This window comes from Bombina bombina, chromosome 2 (genome assembly GCF_027579735.1).
Source record: "Bombina bombina isolate aBomBom1 chromosome 2, aBomBom1.pri, whole genome shotgun sequence".
Lineage (NCBI taxonomy): Eukaryota > Metazoa > Chordata > Amphibia > Anura > Bombinatoridae > Bombina > Bombina bombina.
In genome coordinates this window covers 118,722,812-118,740,466 of record NC_069500.1, presented here as the reverse complement: position 1 = coordinate 118,740,466, position 17,655 = coordinate 118,722,812, and the positions used below count along the sequence as shown (strand labels likewise).

Here is a 17,655-nt window from a genome sequence, read left to right as displayed (position 1 = left end):
ATTATTTTTCCTTCGAATTGTTTCATAGAGAGTGCTGACAGTTATGGAATGTCATGGCAGACCTGGAGATATTTTTTAATAATAATTATCAACTCTCCCTTCTCGCTCTTAAAGTGAAGGTCCATTTTGATGAATTAGTGCCCGGTTTTTAATAATCCTATTAAAAACAAGGACACTTTAATTCATCAAAATTGACATTTCACTGTTTTCTTCAAAACCTTACCCCGGCCGTCGGAAGCCTCTGCACACGACAGAAATTACGAATCAGGCTTCCTCCAATCACAACATGCCCCCGGGGGAATCTTGGTCTGATGCAACAATGTGATTGGAGGAAGCCGGATTTGTCATTTTGGACCCGTGAAGGCAGCTTGCAACGGGCGGAGGAAGTGCTGGAGCGACTGTCAGTATTTAAAGGTAAGTTTTTGAAGAAAACAGTGAAATGTCAATTTTGATGAATTAAAGTGACCATGTTTTTAATAGGTTTATTAAAAACCGGGCACTAATTCATCAAAATGGGCCTTCACTTTAACTGTCTTTTTCGACTCCCTTCTCTCTTCAATCTCTCTTTTTACCCTCTCCCTTCTCTCTCAGACCATATCTTCTCTTTACACTTATTCTTTCCCCTCTCTCATATCACTACTCTTTTTTTCTCTCCATTCTCTCTTAACTCTACCTTATTCCCAACTTCCACTTATTCTCTTCAGTCTCTCTCTCTCTGCCTCGCAGTGATGTGTGGTGAGGTCAGAGGCTTGTTATGCATTGGGTATGATACGCCCAAGAAGCACATATATGAACCCAACAGAGGCAGCATAAATTTACAGGTTGCAGGTCCGATTCCTTACTATTAATACATTTTCTTCAGTGTCTTGTTATCCTTTGTTGAAGGATATGCAACAATGCACAACTAGGTGCTAACTGAACATATTAAGTGAGCCAATGACAAGAGGCATATACGTGCAACCACCAAGTTTTTAGTCTCTGTAAACAGAACACATAGACAAAGCAGAACAACCATGCGTCCATGTTGTCTGACCCAAACCCAGTAGTAGTCAGGACCCTTAACAGACCAGATATTCATTATATCTAAACCAGAGCACAGGTGAAATAATCAGCTCACCCAACACATGATTATTTCCCTGTGTTCTAGTTAAGATATAGGGGTCAATTTATCAAGCTCCGTATGTTATGAAGCAGCGATATAAAGAACGCTGCTCCATAATCTGTCTACCTGCTCTGAGGCGGTGGACAGAAATCAACCCGATCTAATACAATCGGGTTGATTGACACCCCTGCTAGCGGTCAATTGGCCGCGAATCTGCAGGGGGCGATATTGCACTAGCAGTTCACAAGAACTGCTGGTGCAATGATAAATGCCGACAGCATTGATGTGCTGCAGACATGATACACTACATAGTATCATGTCCGCTCGCACTATAATAAATTGACCCCATAATAAGTATATGGCCTGTTAAAGGGATATGAAGCACACATTTTTTATTTCATGATTCAGATAGAGCATGCAATTTTAAGCAATAGTCTAATTTACTCCTATTATCACTTTTCTTCATTCTCTTGGGATCTGTATTTGAAAAAGCAGGAATGTAAGCTTAGGAGCAGGCCCATTTTCTGGGTAGCGTTTGCTGATTGGCAGCTACATTTAGCCACCAATCAGCAAGCACTACCCAGGTGCTAAACCAAAAATGGGCTGCCTCCTAAACTTAAATTCTTGCTTTTCAAACAAAGATACGAAGAGAACAATAAAAAAATTTGATAATAGGGTTACATATCCCTTTAAGGGTCCTGAGACCAAGAGAAAATGTGAATCTTTTTTAAACCAGTGATGTTAAACATAATACTAAATATAACTTATTAGATGCACCTAGAATTTCCAAATAGTTGTCACACAGTCTAAAATTCAGTTTTAAAATTCAGTTTTATATATATTCATAGCCAAAAAATAAAATAAAATCAGTTCATACCCTTATATAGACCCATTTATAAAATGCCCTTTATAACCTATAAGCAAGACATAAATAATGCATGATTAAATAAAATAAACTTTTATTATCTATTTAAATCCACATATAAATGTACATATAGAAATGCCTGGGACTTTATATAAAAAAAATGATTATCTGTAAAAAAAAAAAAAAAAATTGTCTCTGAACTTTCACATTAGTAGAGAAACAGATGTATATCTGTACTTCCTGTATGAAGACAGTAATATATATATATGTGTGTGTGTGTATGTATATATATAAAAATGTGTGTATATTATAATTAACAATTGTAGATTTGAGGTTGCATAAACAAAGAAAATGCGATTCACAGGTGATTTTTTAACAAACTTTACTACAAAACAAAAGCCTAGCTCATTTAGAGAAGAACACTAAATTAAACATACCAGCAAACACAGTTAGAGATATCTCTCTTTCTCTCTCTCTCCCCTATCCCCCATAGTAGTCCAAAGGTATCCAAAATTCAGATGGATAAACATAATATAACTCATGTCAATCCCATTGACAGATTGCATATTATATTCAGATCCAACAAGTATTTTAGGACATGCAATTTTATACAACTTTTATTATAAAGTTTGCTTTGTTCTTTTGGAATTCTTTGTTGAAGACTAAACCTAGGTAGACTGATAGGAGCTCAGGAGCGTGCTTGTGTCTATAGCAGCCTATGGCAGCAGGTTGTAACTATGTAGAACACTGATATAAACAATATTAACTTTTAATCTGCTACATCCAATCCATATAAATTTAATTTTGACTTTATTGTCCCTTTAATTTTTGATAGTTTAGCTAAAACGTCTATAAAATCTTGAGTATAGGAATTTACCATGGCCACTGATTTTTAAGGGGTTGATCCACATATAAAAACAAATTACTGGTAACTGCTAATTCTAGAAATAATTGCCCTTCCCTATCAATATCAACTACTTATGGATTTTTGGGTGGTTTTAATAGTATATTACAGTTTTTCATTTTAACTCAAAATGCCCTATAAATACTCCTTATCAATACCTGTCTGATCACACACAATACTAGCCGCAAACTTCAAGTTGGACAAAACTCTGCTGCTGAGTTTCTTCAGATTTGACCTCTTAAAGGTGCAGTAAAAACTGTGAGATTGTAATATAATTATATTATTATTATTTTAATTATGAATAGTAAAAAAAACTTTGAAATATATTATTATTCTTTCGTTTGCCCCAATTTCCGGCAATTTAAAGAGACAAAACCCAAAAATATTTTTTCATGATTTGGGTAGAACATATCTATCTTTTAAAACAACAATTCTGGTGTTAACTGTCCCTTTAAGATAAGAAGGAAGAAACTGCTGAGAGATTTGCATGTAGTCATCAAATAAATAAGGCCTGAATTTCTGAGGATTATACAAATTCCTTTGGCTTCTATCTCAGTCTGCTATAACTAGAAGCATGTTAGGTGCATTTGTTTTCTGAGTGTGCTGTATTCTTTATTAATATAAAGCTTTCTATGGTGGGAAGTGACACTTTTGGAGGTCCCTGCAACCTGACGTTGTAGACAGAGTACAGAGAACTACATTTAAACTTAGTCTATGTAGTTATTTTTCATTAGTTTGCTTTTGATGAAACACCATGATATATATTTTTTGTTTGTTTTATTGCAGGAGTTGTTGTTTAATACATTCTGTATTTGGGTCTTGCAGTGTGCTATGTGGTATCAAACAATTGCGTCTTTGTTTTTTTAATTCTGTTATAACACATTTTATGTTAAAGGAATATAAAAGTCAAAATTAAAATTTCATTATTCAGATAGAGCACAACATTTTAAACAACTGTCCATCTCACCACTATCTAGGTATGCTCAGGATCAGCAATGCAGTACTGTGATCTGACTTCTGAGTGGTGGCTCACTTGATGAGTTCAGCTAGCTCCCAGTAGTGCGTTGCTAATCTTTCAATAAAGGAAAACTTTGGAAAATGGTTTAAAATTGTATGTTCCATCTGAATCATGAAGGAATATGGGTTTCATATCTCTTTAAAGGGCCATTAAACACTTTGAGATGGTTATATAAAATGATAAATTGTATATATAAAAAAAAAGTCTTCAATATACTTTATTTTTTTATTTTGTGCCCTTTTCCTGTAACCTCATTCTGAGCTTTTCAGTTCCTGCTAGAAATGGAAGTGTAGAACACTGTTATATTCCACACAGCCATTGGCTGCACACTCTAGTGACCTATTTATAAGTGTCCATAATTGGCCACAGCAGAGAAGATAACCTAAGTTACAACATGGCAGCTCCCATTGTTTTATAGACACATAGGGGGGATGCTGCTTTCTCCACCCGTAGTTTCCGGCTTGCAGGAGACATAAGTTAAGAAGCAGCGGTCGTAAGACCGCAGCTCCTTAACTTGTCCGCCACCTTTTAGGTGACAGACTGCAATCATCATGATCCGATCAGGATGATTGACAATTGACACCCCCTGCTAGCGGCCAATTGTGCCGACTCTTAGTAAATTGGCCCCTAAAACTTTACACTTATTTTGTCAATATTTAAGCAGCTAATTAAACTTTAAAAATACATCTACATGTTATTCTCAGCCTAATCTTCTCTTTGAATGCATCATTCTATCTAGCATTTATTTAGTATCTGATGTCCCTTAATTTATTAAGCTTTTTTAAAGGGACAGTCTACACCAGAAGTTTTATTGTTTAAAGGGACATGAAAGCCAATTTTTTTCTTTTGTGATTTAGAAAGAGCATGTCATTTTAAACAACTTTCTAATTTACTTCTATTATCTAATTTGCTTCATTCTCTTGATATCACTTACTGAAAAGCATATCTAGATATGCTCAGCAGCTGCTGATTGGTTGCTGCACCTAGAGTGAATGCAAGAAGGTATTCTCTCTAGTATTGCACCCTGTGTGCCTGGTTGGTTATGTGTAGAAAGTTCAGTATCAACAACAACTTATTTCTGCTACCGGACTCACCCGCTCCTCAGTGTAGGTCTCCACTAAGTGGAGTATGCTGTCTCCCCTCACTCACTGCCGTAATCGTCCGGTCCTGGGGTGTATGAGCTGAAAGCCTGCCCTCTTGTTCTCCGGGTAGATGCAAGGTTCAAGCCCAGAAATCTGCTACTCCGGTCTTGGCAAAGGGCTGCAGTGCCCAAACAAACCCTCCTCAGACGTACTCGGGAGTGAGGGGGGCGCGGTCCTTGTACACGCCCACTCTGGACAGGAAGTAGTAAAAACTTGATTGTAGCTGCGGGTGAATGCCGGTGCAGCAGTTAAACAGGGAAAATGAGGATAATTTTCCTCTGGAAGTGCTACCACGCTGGAGGGTCAAATAGAACACAAGTAGCAAAAAAGGGTAGCGGAGCACCAATCCAATGTAGTAAAATAAAAATAGTCTTTATTGAAAATCAAATTAAAACAGAAAAACGACAGGGTGCCATTATCCAAAAGGAGTCAGCTCCTACAGCTGCTATAGGAGCTGACTCCTTTTGGATAATGGCACCCTGTCGTTTTTCTGTTTTAATTTGATTTTCAATAAAGACTATTTTTATTTTACTACATTGGATTGGTGCTCCGCTACCCTTTTTTGCTACTTGTGCTGCACCTAGAGGCCTTGTGTGATTGGCTCACACATGTGCATTGCTATTTCTTCAACAAAGGATATCTAAAGAATTGAGCAAATTAGATAATAGAAGAAAATTGGAAAGTTGTTTAAAATTGCATGCCCTATCTGAATCATGAAAGTATAATTTTGACTAGACTGTCCCTTTAAAAAGATAGATAATCCCTTTATTACCTATTCCATAGTTTTGCACATCCAACACAGTTATATAAATACTTTTTTGTACCTCTGTGATTACCTTCTATCTAAGCTGGCTCACCTGAACTCCACGTGCGTGAACACAGTGTTATCTATAAGACACACATGAACTAACACCCTCTAGTGGTGAAAAACTGTCAAAATGCCCTGAGAAAAGAGGCGGACTTCAAGGGCTCAGAAATTAGCATATGAGCCTCCTAGGTTTAGCTTTCAACTACGAATACCAAGAGAACAAAGCAAAATTGGTGATAAAAGTAAATAGGAAAATTGTTTAAAATTACATTCGCTATCTGAATCATAAAAGTTTATTTTGGACTAGACTGTCACTTTAAGTCCATTAATCAATGTCCAAACTTCCTCCACTTGGCTTATTTGGAGGAGACACTTGTGGATTTGTTACTGAACTAGACAAGGCTAGTCACTATAATGTTGTCAGCAAAACTTGCATTATTTTACAGTTCCTTCTCTGATCACCTCTACTGATACTAATTATGGACAGGGATGTGGCAGTTAGGCTTGTGAAGTCTGCATTGTGTGCTTCCAATTCTCAGAATTGGCACACCAACTATTTCCATAGTTTAATAAAATAAATAATTAAAGTGAACTGCAAACTATTTTAACTACGTATAATTAAACATGTTATATCACAATCTCAATGTATTTGACATCTTTTTAAGTGTTATGCTTTCTGCTAATCATGTGGATCTTTTGGGGGGGTTTTGTTAGGAAAAATATTTGGTCCCAAATTCTTTAGCAGGACTTGAAAGAAAGAGTGTGTGTGTGTCAAAAAAGACAAACATTAATATTAATATTTTGTTACAAATAATATTTAAAATGTTTGTGAAAGTCATACCTTTGGTGGCTGTCATAGGAATACTTATATTTGAGGATGTTGTGGTCTATTAGCAATAAATAATTATTAAGTATTAGTTTCTTTTATTGTCCTTTTTAAGATGTTTTTGTATTTCAATTGAATTTAGATTTTTTTTCTCGAGAGAAGACTAATAGTACTTTAAAAATTTATAACAGAAAATAATATATTGGGGAAATAAATTGATGATTTTATTATTTGTGTCTTTACAGGGCGCTGCATACCGAAAAACCTCCAGTGTAATGGAGACAATGACTGCGGTGATAATTCAGATGAAAGGGGTTGTAGGAAAAAGAGTTTGTGCAAACGAAGCTTTGAGAACATACCTGGAATTCAGCTGATGGGCAATGGGTAAATTGACTTCAGCCCAAATTTCATCCCTATATATGTATCACTAATATTGTCTCAACCACTTGTTTTTTTTATGCATATCATAACTTCTGCCCATTGTATTAAAAGGAAAGTTAACATTAAAGGGACCGTCTACACCAGAATCCCCATTCCCTATTTTGCATAACCAACACAGTTATATTAATACACTTTTTACCTCTGTGAATATCTTGTATCTAAACTTCTGCAAGCTGCCCCATTTTTTTAGTTCTTTTTACAGACTTGCATTATAGCCAATCAGTGCTGACTCCATGGTAACTCCACATGCATGAGCACAGTGTTATCTATATGACGCACATGAACTTACACCCTCTAGTGGTGAAAAAATGTCAAAATGCATTCAAGGTCTAAGAAATTAGCATACAAACCTCCTATGTTTAGCTTTCAACTAAGAATACCAAGAGAACAAAGCAAAATTGGTGCTAAAAGGGAATTGGAAAGTTGTTTAAAATTACATGCCCTCTCTGAATCATGAAAGTTTTTTTGGGACTTGACTGTTCCTTTAAATATCAGTGCTTGTTTAGAGTCTTTTAAGAGTTTTTTAAAGGGACATTGTGAATGAGCCTGGAGACGTCATTGTGTGATAAGATAAAAAACTGAATATTGGAAGGATTAGACTTGTCAAACCTGCTATGTATTCTTGCCCTTTTTAGACTTAAAGGGACAGAAAAGTTTATTTTGGACTAGACTGTCCCTTTAAATAAAGTACCCTATGTATCCAAAGATTTTGCATAATACATTATCTAGTACTTGAGAGATTAGTATTGTAAAATACCTTTAAAATCTGTCACCATAAAACGTTGCTCTGGCCAATGCCATATTAATTTTGTTTTGTTCTCCAGCAGAAGCAGTGGTATAATTTTCTTCTCCAGACCACTAGTTTGCTATTCACCCCTTCCCTTTACATCAAGCTTGGTCATGGCTTGGTCTGTCAGCTATTATTTAGTTGCCACTACACATTTAAACAACTCTGACTGGGCTGCCACACTTGGCCCCAAACCACACCACTCAAACTCTCCCATTCCTGATAGTTTAGTTGTTAAATGTCAACCAAACACAATAGAATAACAGAATCATTAAACGCACACTAAAAAGACAATGCAAAGGTATTTAGTTTTAATTATAAATGAGTAGTAGGAGAATTTTAAAGTTTGTTCTATCTTCCCTTCCACTACATCATGTGACAGCCATCAGCCAATCACAAAATGCATATACTTATATTCTGTGAATTCTTGCACATGCTCAGTTGGAGCTGGTGCCACAAATTGTGCATATATAAAAAAAATGTGCACATTAATCTAATGGATGTGAATGGTAAAGTTATATAAAATTGAAATTGTGTGCTCTATCTGCATAATGAAAGTTTAATTTTGACTTGAGTGTCCCTTTAAGGTTGAGAGATATGTGAAACAAGCAGGGAACATCATTTTTTACCACTAAGAGGAAGTATATTTGGAAATTCCCACCACCATGAGGGACTTACTTTCACCATTTGGCACAAATGTCAATAACTTGAAAATTTTTTCATCAGTTTGAACACTTTCTATCTGTACACATCTGGGACATATCACAGTCACTTCATCAAATTATTTTTTCTGAACTTTTTTCTCCAACATTGGTGTGTCCGGTCCACGGCGTCATCCTTACTTGTGGGATATTCTCTTCCCCAACAGGAAATGGCAAAGAGTCCCAGCAAAGCTGGTCACATGATCCCTCCTAGGCTCCGCCCACCCCAGTCATTCTCTTTGCCGTTGCACAGGCAACATCTCCACGGAGATGGTTAAGAGTTTTTTGGTGTTTAAATGTAGTTTTTATTCTTCTATCAAGTGTTTGTTATTTTAAAATAGTGCTGGTATGTACTATTTACTCTGAAACAGAAAAGGATGAAGATTTCTGTTTGTAAGAGGAAGATGATTTTAGCAGACAGTAACTAAAATCGGTTGCTGTTTCCACATAGGACTGTTGAGATGAAGTAACTTCAGTTGGGGGAAACAGTTAGCAGACTTTTCTGCTTAAGGTATGACTAGCCATATTTCTAACAAGACTGTGTAATGCTGGAAGGCTGTCATTTCCCCTCATGGGGACCGGTAAGCCATTTTCTTAGTAAAAAACAAACAGAATAAAGGGCTTATTATGGGCTAAAAAACTGGTAGACATTTTTATGGGCTAAATCGATTGCTTTATTTGTGCATATTATTAAAATTTAGGCTAACAATTGACATTTATAATCTTGGGGAACGTTTATAAAACGGCAGGCACTGTATTGGACACCTTTTTCAGTCAGGGGGCCTTTCTAGTCATAGACAGCCTCATTTTCGCGCCATTAATGCGCAGTTGTTTTTTGAGAACAGGGCATGCAGATGCATGTGTGTGGATCTAAGAATCTCTGAAAAAGCTTTTAGAAGGCGTCATTTGGTATCGTATTCCCCTCAGGGCTTGGTTGGGTCTTAGCAAAGACTCTATCTGGGACTGTATAGGGGTTAAATTGAAAAACGGCTCTGGTTCCGTTATTTTAAGGGTTAAAGCTCTGAAATTTGGTGTGCAATACTTTTAAGGCTTTAAGACACTGTGGTGAAATTTGGTAATTTTTGAACAATTCCTTCATACTTTTTCACATATTCAATAATAAAGTGTTTTCTGTTTGAAATTTAAAGTGACAGTAACGGTTTTATTTTAAAACGTTTTTTGTGCATTGTTGACAAGTTTAAGCCTGTTTAACATGTCTATACCTTCAGATAAGCTATGTTCTATATGTATGAAAGCCAATGTGTCTCCCCATTTAAATTTATGTGATAATTGTGCCATAGCGTCCAAACAAAGTAAGGACAGTACTGCCACAAATAATGATATTGCCCAAGATGATTCCTCAAATGAGGGGAGTAAACATGATACTACATCATCTCCTACTGTGTCTACACCAGTTTTGCCCATGCAGGAGGCCCCTAGTACATCTAGTGCGTCAATACTTATTACCATGCAACAATTAACGGCTGTAATGGATAACTCCATAGCAAATCTTTTATCCAAAATGCCTACTTATCAGAGAAAGCGCGATTGCTCTGTTTTAAACACTGAAGAGCAAGAGGACGCTGATGATAATTGTTCTGTCATACCCTCACACCAATCTGAAGGGGCCATGAGGGAGGTTTTGTCTGAGGGAGAAATTTCAGATTCAGGAAAAATTTCTCATCAAGCTGAACCTGATGTTGTGACATTTAAATTTAAATTAGAACATCTCCGCGCACTGCTTAAGGAGGTGTTATCTACTCTGGATGATTGTGACAATTTGGTCATTCTAGAGAAATTATGCAAGATGGACAGGTTCCTAGAGGTTCCGGTGCCCCCCAACGCTTTTCCTATACCCAAGCGGGTGGCGGACATAGTAAATAAAGAGTGGGAAAAGCCCGGCATACCTTTTGTTCCTCCCCCTATATTTAAGAAATTATTTCCTATGGTCGACCCCAGAAAGGACTTATGGCAGACAGTCCCCAAGGTCGAGGGGGCAGTTTCTACTCTAAACAAACGCACTACTATTCCTATCGAAGATAGTTGTGCTTTCAAAGATCCTATGGATAAAAAATTGGAAGGTTTGCTTAAAAAGATTTTTGTACAGCAAGGCTACCTTCTACAACCAATTTCATGCATTGTTCCTGTCACTACGGCAGCGTGGTTCTGGTTCGAGGAACTAGAAAAGTCGCTTAGTAGAGAAACTCCATATGAGGAGGTTATGGACAGAGTTCACGCACTTAAATTGGCTAACTCTTTTGTTTTAGATGCCGCTTTGCAATTAGCAAAATTAGCGGCGAAAAATTCAGGGTTTGCTATTGTGGCGCGCAGAGCGCTTTGGCTAAAGTCTTGGTCAGCGGATGTGTCATCCAAGACAAAATTACTTAACATTCCTTTCAAAGGTAAAACTTTATTTGGACCTGATTTGAAAGAGATTATTTCAGACATCACTGGGGGAAAGGGCCACGCCCTTCCACAGGATAGGTCTTTTAAGGCTAAAAATAAGCCTAATTTTCGTCCCTTTCGCAGAAATGGACCAGCCTCTAATTCTGCATCCTCTAAGCAAGAGGGTAATGCCTCACAACCCAAACCAGCCTGGAAACCAATGCAAGGCTGGAACAAAGGTAAGCAGGCCAAGAAACCTGCCACTGCTAACAAGACAGCATGAAGGAGTAGCCCCCGATCCGGGACCGGATCTGGTGGGGGGCAGACTCTCTCTCTTTGCTCAGGCTTGGGCAAGAGATGTTCAGGATCCTTGGGCGCTAGAAATAGTTTCTCAAGGTTATCTCCTGGAATTCAAGGAACTACCCCCAAGGGGAAGGTTCCACAAGTCTCACTTATCCTCAAACCAAATAAAGAGACAGGCATTCTTACATTGTGTAGAAGACCTGTTAAAGATGGGAGTGATACACCCAGTTCCAATAAAGGAACAAGGAATGCGTTTTTATTCCAATCTGTTCGTAGTTCCCAAAAAAGAGGGAACGTTCAGACCAATTTTGGATTTGAAGATCCTAAACAAATTTCTCAGGGTACCATCGTTCAAAATGGAAACTATTCGAACGATTCTACCCACCATCCAGGAAAGTCAATTTATGACTACCGTGGATTTAAAGGATGCGTACCTACATATCCCTATCCACAAGGAACATCATCAGTTCCTAAGGTTCGCTTTTCTGGACAAACATTACCAGTTTGTGGCTCTTCCATTCGGATTAGCCACTGCTCCAAGGATTTTCACAAAGGTGCTAGGGTCCCTTCTAGCGGTTCTAAGACCAAGGGGCATTGCAGTAGTACCTTACTTGGACGACATTCTAATACAAGCGTCGTCCCTGTCAAAGGCAAAGGCTCATACAGACATCGTTCTAGCCTTTCTCACATCTCACGGATGGAAGGTGAACAAAGAAAAGAGTTCTCTGTCCCCGTCAACAAGAGTTCCCTTCTTGGGAACAATAATAGATTCCTTAGAAATGAGGATTTTTCTGACAGAGGTCAGAAAATCAAAACTTCTAAGCTCTTGTCAAGTGCTTCATTCTGTTCCTCGTCCTTCCATAGCGCAGTGCATGGAAGTAATAGGATTGATGGTTGCAACAATGGACATAGTTCCTTTTGCACGAATTCATCTAAGACCATTACAACTGTGCATGCTCAAACAGTGGAATGGGGATTATACAGACTTGTCTCCAATGATTCAAGTAGATCAAAAGACCAGAGATTCACTCCGTTGGTGGCTGACCCTGGACCATCTGTCCCAGGGAATGAGCTTCCGCAGGCCAGAGTGGGTCATTGTCACGACCGACGCCAGTCTAGTGGGCTGGGGTGCGGTCTGGGAATCCCTGAAAGCTCAGGGTCTATGGTCTCGGGAAGAGTCTCTTCTCCCGATAAACATTCTGGAACTGAGAGCGATATTCAATGCTCTCAGAGCTTGGCCTCAACTAGCAAAGGCCAAATTCATAAGGTTCCAATCAGACAACATGACGACTGTTGCTTATATCAATCATCAAGGGGGAACAAAGAGTTCCCTGGCGATGAAAGAAGTGACCAAAATAATTCAATGGGCGGAGGATCACTCCTGCCACTTGTCTGCGATCCACATCCCAGGAGTGGAAAATTGGGAAGCGGATTTTCTGAGTCGTCAGACATTTCATCCGGGAGAGTGGGAACTCCATCCGGAAATCTTTGCCCAAATAACTCAATTATGGGGCATTCCAGACATGGATCTGATGGCGTCTCGTCAGAACTTCAAGGTTCCTTGCTACGGGTCCAGATCCAGGGATCCCAAGGCGACTCTAGTAGATGCACTAGTAGCACTTTGGACTTTCAACCTAGCTTACGTATTCCCACTGTTTCCTCTCATTCCCAGGCTGGTAGCCAGGATCAATCAGGAGAGGGCCTCGGTGATCTTGATAGCTCCTGCGTGGCCACGCAGGACTTGGTATGCAGACCTGGTGAATATGTCATCGGCTCCACCATGGAAGCTACCTTTGAGACAGGACCTTCTTGTTCAAGGTCCATTCGAACACCCAAATCTGGTCTCCCTCCAACTGACGGCTTGGAGATTGAACGCTTGATTCTATCAAAGCGTGGGTTTTCAGATTCGGTGATAGATACTCTGGTTCAGGCCAGAAAACCTGTAACTAGAAAAATTTACCATAAAATATGGAAAAAATATATCTGTTGGTGTGAATCCAAAGGATTCCCATGGAATAAGATAAAAATTCCTAAGATTCTCTCCTTTCTTCAAGAAGGTTTGGAGAAAGGATTATCTGCAAGTTCTCTAAAGGGACAGATCTCTGCTTTATCTGTCTTACTACACAAAAGACTGGCAGCTGTGCCAGATGTTCAAGCATTTGTTCAGGCTCTGGTTAGGATCAAGCCTGTTTACAGACCTTTGACTCCTCCCTGGAGTCTAAATCTAGTTCTTTCAGTTCTTCAAGGGGTTCCGTTTGAACCCTTACATTCCATAGATATTAAATTACTATCTTGGAAAGTTTTGTTTTTGGTTGCAATTTCTTCTGCTAGAAGAGTTTCAGAGTTATCTGCTCTGCAGTGTTCTCCTCCTTATCTGGTGTTCCATGCAGATAAGGTGGTTTTGCGTACTAAGCCTGGTTTTCTTCCTAAAGTTGTTTCTAACAAAAATATTAACCAGGAGATAGTTGTACCTTCTTTGTGTCCGAATCCAGTTTCAAAGAAGGAACGTTTGTTACACAATTTGGACGTTGTCCGTGCTCTAAAGTTCTATTTAGAGGCTACTAAAGATTTCAGACAAACATCTTCCTTGTTTGTTGTTTATTCTGGTAAAAGGAGAGGTCAAAAAGCGACTTCTACCTCTCTTTCCTTTTGGCTTAAAAGCATCATCCGATTGGCTTATGAGACTGCCGGAAGGCAGCCTCCTGAAAGAATCACAGCTCACTCCACTAGGGCTGTGGCTTCCACATGGGCCTTCAAGAACGAGGCTTCTGTTGACCAGATATGTAAGGCAGCGACTTGGTCTTCACTGCACACTTTTGCCAAATTTTACAAATTTGATACTTTTGCTTCTTCGGAGGCTATTTTTGGGAGAAAGGTTTTGCAAGCTGTGGTTCCTTCCGTTTAGGTGACCTGATTTGCTCCCTCCCTTCATCCGTGTCCTAAAGCTTTGGTATTGGTTCCCACAAGTAAGGATGACGCCGTGGACCGGACACACCAATGTTGGAGAAAACAGAATTTATGCTTACCTGATAAATTACTTTCTCCAACGGTGTGTCCGGTCCACGGCCCGCCCTGGTTTTTTAATCAGGTCTGATGAATTATTTTCTCTAACTACAGTCACCACGGTATCATATGGTTTCTCCTATATATATTTCCTCCTGTCCGTCGGTCGAATGACTGGGGTGGGCGGAGCCTAGGAGGGATCATGTGACCAGCTTTGCTGGGACTCTTTGCCATTTCCTGTTGGGGAAGAGAATATCCCACAAGTAAGGATGACGCCGTGGACCGGACACACCGTTGGAGAAAGTAATTTATCAGGTAAGCATAAATTCTGTTTTTTTTTTTTTTTTATTAAATTTTTATTGAGATATTCAAAAAAGACAACAAAGAATATACAAATCAAATTATAGAATACAGGGACTAAGACATAATGGAAGTTATACAAGTCCATTGGGCATAGTGTCGCCCTGTCTTTAACTATACAATCACAGTTGTCTGTTCTATGAGAGATCTAAATGAAAGAAAAGAGTATAATCCAGACCTAGGATAACAAATTATGTTGATCTCTCTCATATTGCACAAAATTTTCCAATAAAATTTAAACATGCTTATAAACAAACCATTAATGCAGTAGCTGAGACTGAGGGAAACATCTCTCAGCCAGAGGAAGAAATTGGAGAGAAGGAGAAAGAGCAAAAGAAGAGAAAAAAAAAAAAAAGGGGGGGGAGGGAAGGGAGGTAGAGGGAGCATATCGACAGTGCCTCATGGATAGCACACTGTCTCAGAGCTCAAATTAAATCTGTCTGCTCCACAGGGCCAGCATCATTTCGTGAACCTCTAGATGATGTGTTTTGTTTTTAGATAGTGGTATCTCTCCAGGGAAAGGAGATCAGCAACGGCTACTCTCCAGTCTTCCGAAGTAGGGATAGTCTGGGTTTTCCAGAACTTTGGAATGAGCTTCTTAGCTGCAGTGAGCATGAGTAGTAAGAGAGGGTGTTTACCCATTCCAGACATCTTTGGAAGTGATAGGAACAGTAAGGTGTTTGGGTCATGAGGAACCTGTGTTCCCAATATTTCCGACATTTCTGACATAATCTCTCGCCAGAATTCCCCAAGCCTGGGGCAAGCCCACCAGATATGGAGGAGCGTGCCCTCCTCTCCACAGCCCATCCAGCAGGTGTTATTAAGTGAGGGGTATATCCTGTGCAATCGGGACGGGGTTAGATACCATCTGCACAAGAGTTTTATGTGGATTTCTTGTATCACTGCCGAAACAGATGATTTTTTGGTCAGTCGGAAAGCATGGCGCCAGGATTCATCCTCTAAGTTGCAATTTAACTCCTTCTTCCACGAGTACGTGTAGGAAGGGAGATTTAATGAGTCAGGGTTGCTAAGGATTTTGTAGATTTTAGATATCAAGTAAGTCGGACTCATTTGCGAAACGCAAAGCTCCTCAAAGGATGTCAATTTTCTGCCAAAATCACCTTTGTGTTTGTGATGGGATATAAAATGTATCAACTGGTGGTAGTGAAGCCATGAGGAGAAAATCTCCCCATGTGCCTCCGCCATGTCGGAGTGTGTTTTTAACCTCCCCTCTACCGTGACAAAAGATATCGTACCTGTGCGGAGGCTGTATGGTTGTAGTTTAGTAAAACCCAGTCTACGAAATGGGAGGGCAGCGTGCTCTATGATGGGTGTGAGTGGGGCATTCCTAGAGGATATGTGTGTAGTTGTGGCCAGTGTCCTGTCCCAGTCTGTCAGTACATTAGCTGTGATGAGATAATTATTAATTAGCTTGGGTCTGAGTTGATGTGCCGTCCAACCCAGTGTAGCGATATTGTTTAATTTAAGTATTTGTTTATCTATATTTATCCATGCTTTATCACTAGGGTTGTTGGCCCATTCCACTATATGTTGTAGCGAAATTGCTTGTTTATATCTTTCCAAACAAGGCACCCCCAAACCCCCCTCATCTCTCGATAGATACATAGTTTTCCTAGGGATTGGGTCTAGCCCCATCCCATATATACTGTTCAAATGTTTTTTGTAATTGTGGGATGTAGCCCTCAGGGAGTGAAATGGGGAGAGCCTGGAGAAGATATAATATTCGGGGCAGGATGTTCATTTTAAGCACCCCAATTCTCCCTAGCCATGATAACTTTTTGCTTTTCCAGGACGACAGGTCTCGGACAATGTCATTTTTTAAGGCGTTATAATTGAGTTTGATTAAGTCAGACGTGCTGGTGGAGAGAAATATACCTAAGTATTTTAATTTGTGTCGCGCAATGGGGATGCTATAAGCGTTACTCAGATGGTTTATGGAGCTTGGGTTAGTATTTATGTTGAGTTCAGATTTAGAAACGTTTAACTAGAAATTGGAGATCCTACTATAATTGCTCAATTCCGTGAGTAAAGCAGGGATAGATGTGTCGGCCTCGGTTAATGTGAACAACACGTCATCTGCATAGAGAGCTTGTTTATGTTCTTGCTCCCCTATCACCATGCCCTTAATCTCAGTGTTATTTCTAATCCTCTGAGCCAGTGTCTCCATAGATATGGCAAAGAGGAGGGGGGAAAGGGGACACCCCTGCCTAGTGCCATTTGGTATGTCAAACGAATCCGAGAGGACACCGTTAGTTCTAATTCTAGCATTGGGGTGAGAGTACAAAGCCATTGCCATATTTAGAAAGGGCTCAGGGATGCCCATGAACTTTTTTTTTTTAACTGTATCTGTTGGACATATTTGGGGCTTTTTTATTTGGATTCTATATCATTATCTGGACAGTTAGACCACACTGTTCTGTATGTCTAACTCAGTAGGATCCTTCAGTTCTCTTTTCCAGCAACATTGTTTTTAATATAGCTATTTTTTATATATTGCTATTTTTATAGGGTACCCTATTTTGTTGTTCATATTGTAACCTAACATTTTTAACCTAATTTGATGTTTAAATAAATGCTATATGTTATATTTTATATTTTAATTGTATACAACTATGATATTGTTAGTGTTTTCCATTGATCACCATCCCAAAATGTTTCTTCCATTAAAATGCTCAAACTTTTTACACAACCTTTCAGAGTTTGGCCCGGAGGAAACAGTTGCGCTATACTACTCTATTAACCCCTTAACCACCCTACAAAAGGTGCTTCTAAGGGCTAAATTGTTACCTCTCAAAAAACAACACAGAATCCTTATTTGTGCAATTTATCTCCTAGTTTAATAATCTAAAAAAAAACAAATGTGTAGGATTAAGGACAAACAAGATGGTGGTTTTGTGGGTTTAGAGATTACATCACAGATTGAATGGTCTATATGTTTATTGATCCCTTTTAATAGTGTGTAGTGCTGCTAATAGATGGCATGTGTGCA

General features: G+C 39.0%; 1 protein-coding gene across 1 annotated transcript in view; it reads left to right on the top strand.

The window, feature by feature from the left end:
• Positions 1-17,655, top strand: part of LOC128648518 (complement component C6-like) — a 195,259-nt gene that overhangs the window by 22,143 nt on the left and 155,461 nt on the right. The window contains 1 exon segment of the mRNA XM_053701238.1: positions 6,911-7,049. Coding sequence (XP_053557213.1) covers positions 6,911-7,049 — 139 coding nt within the window.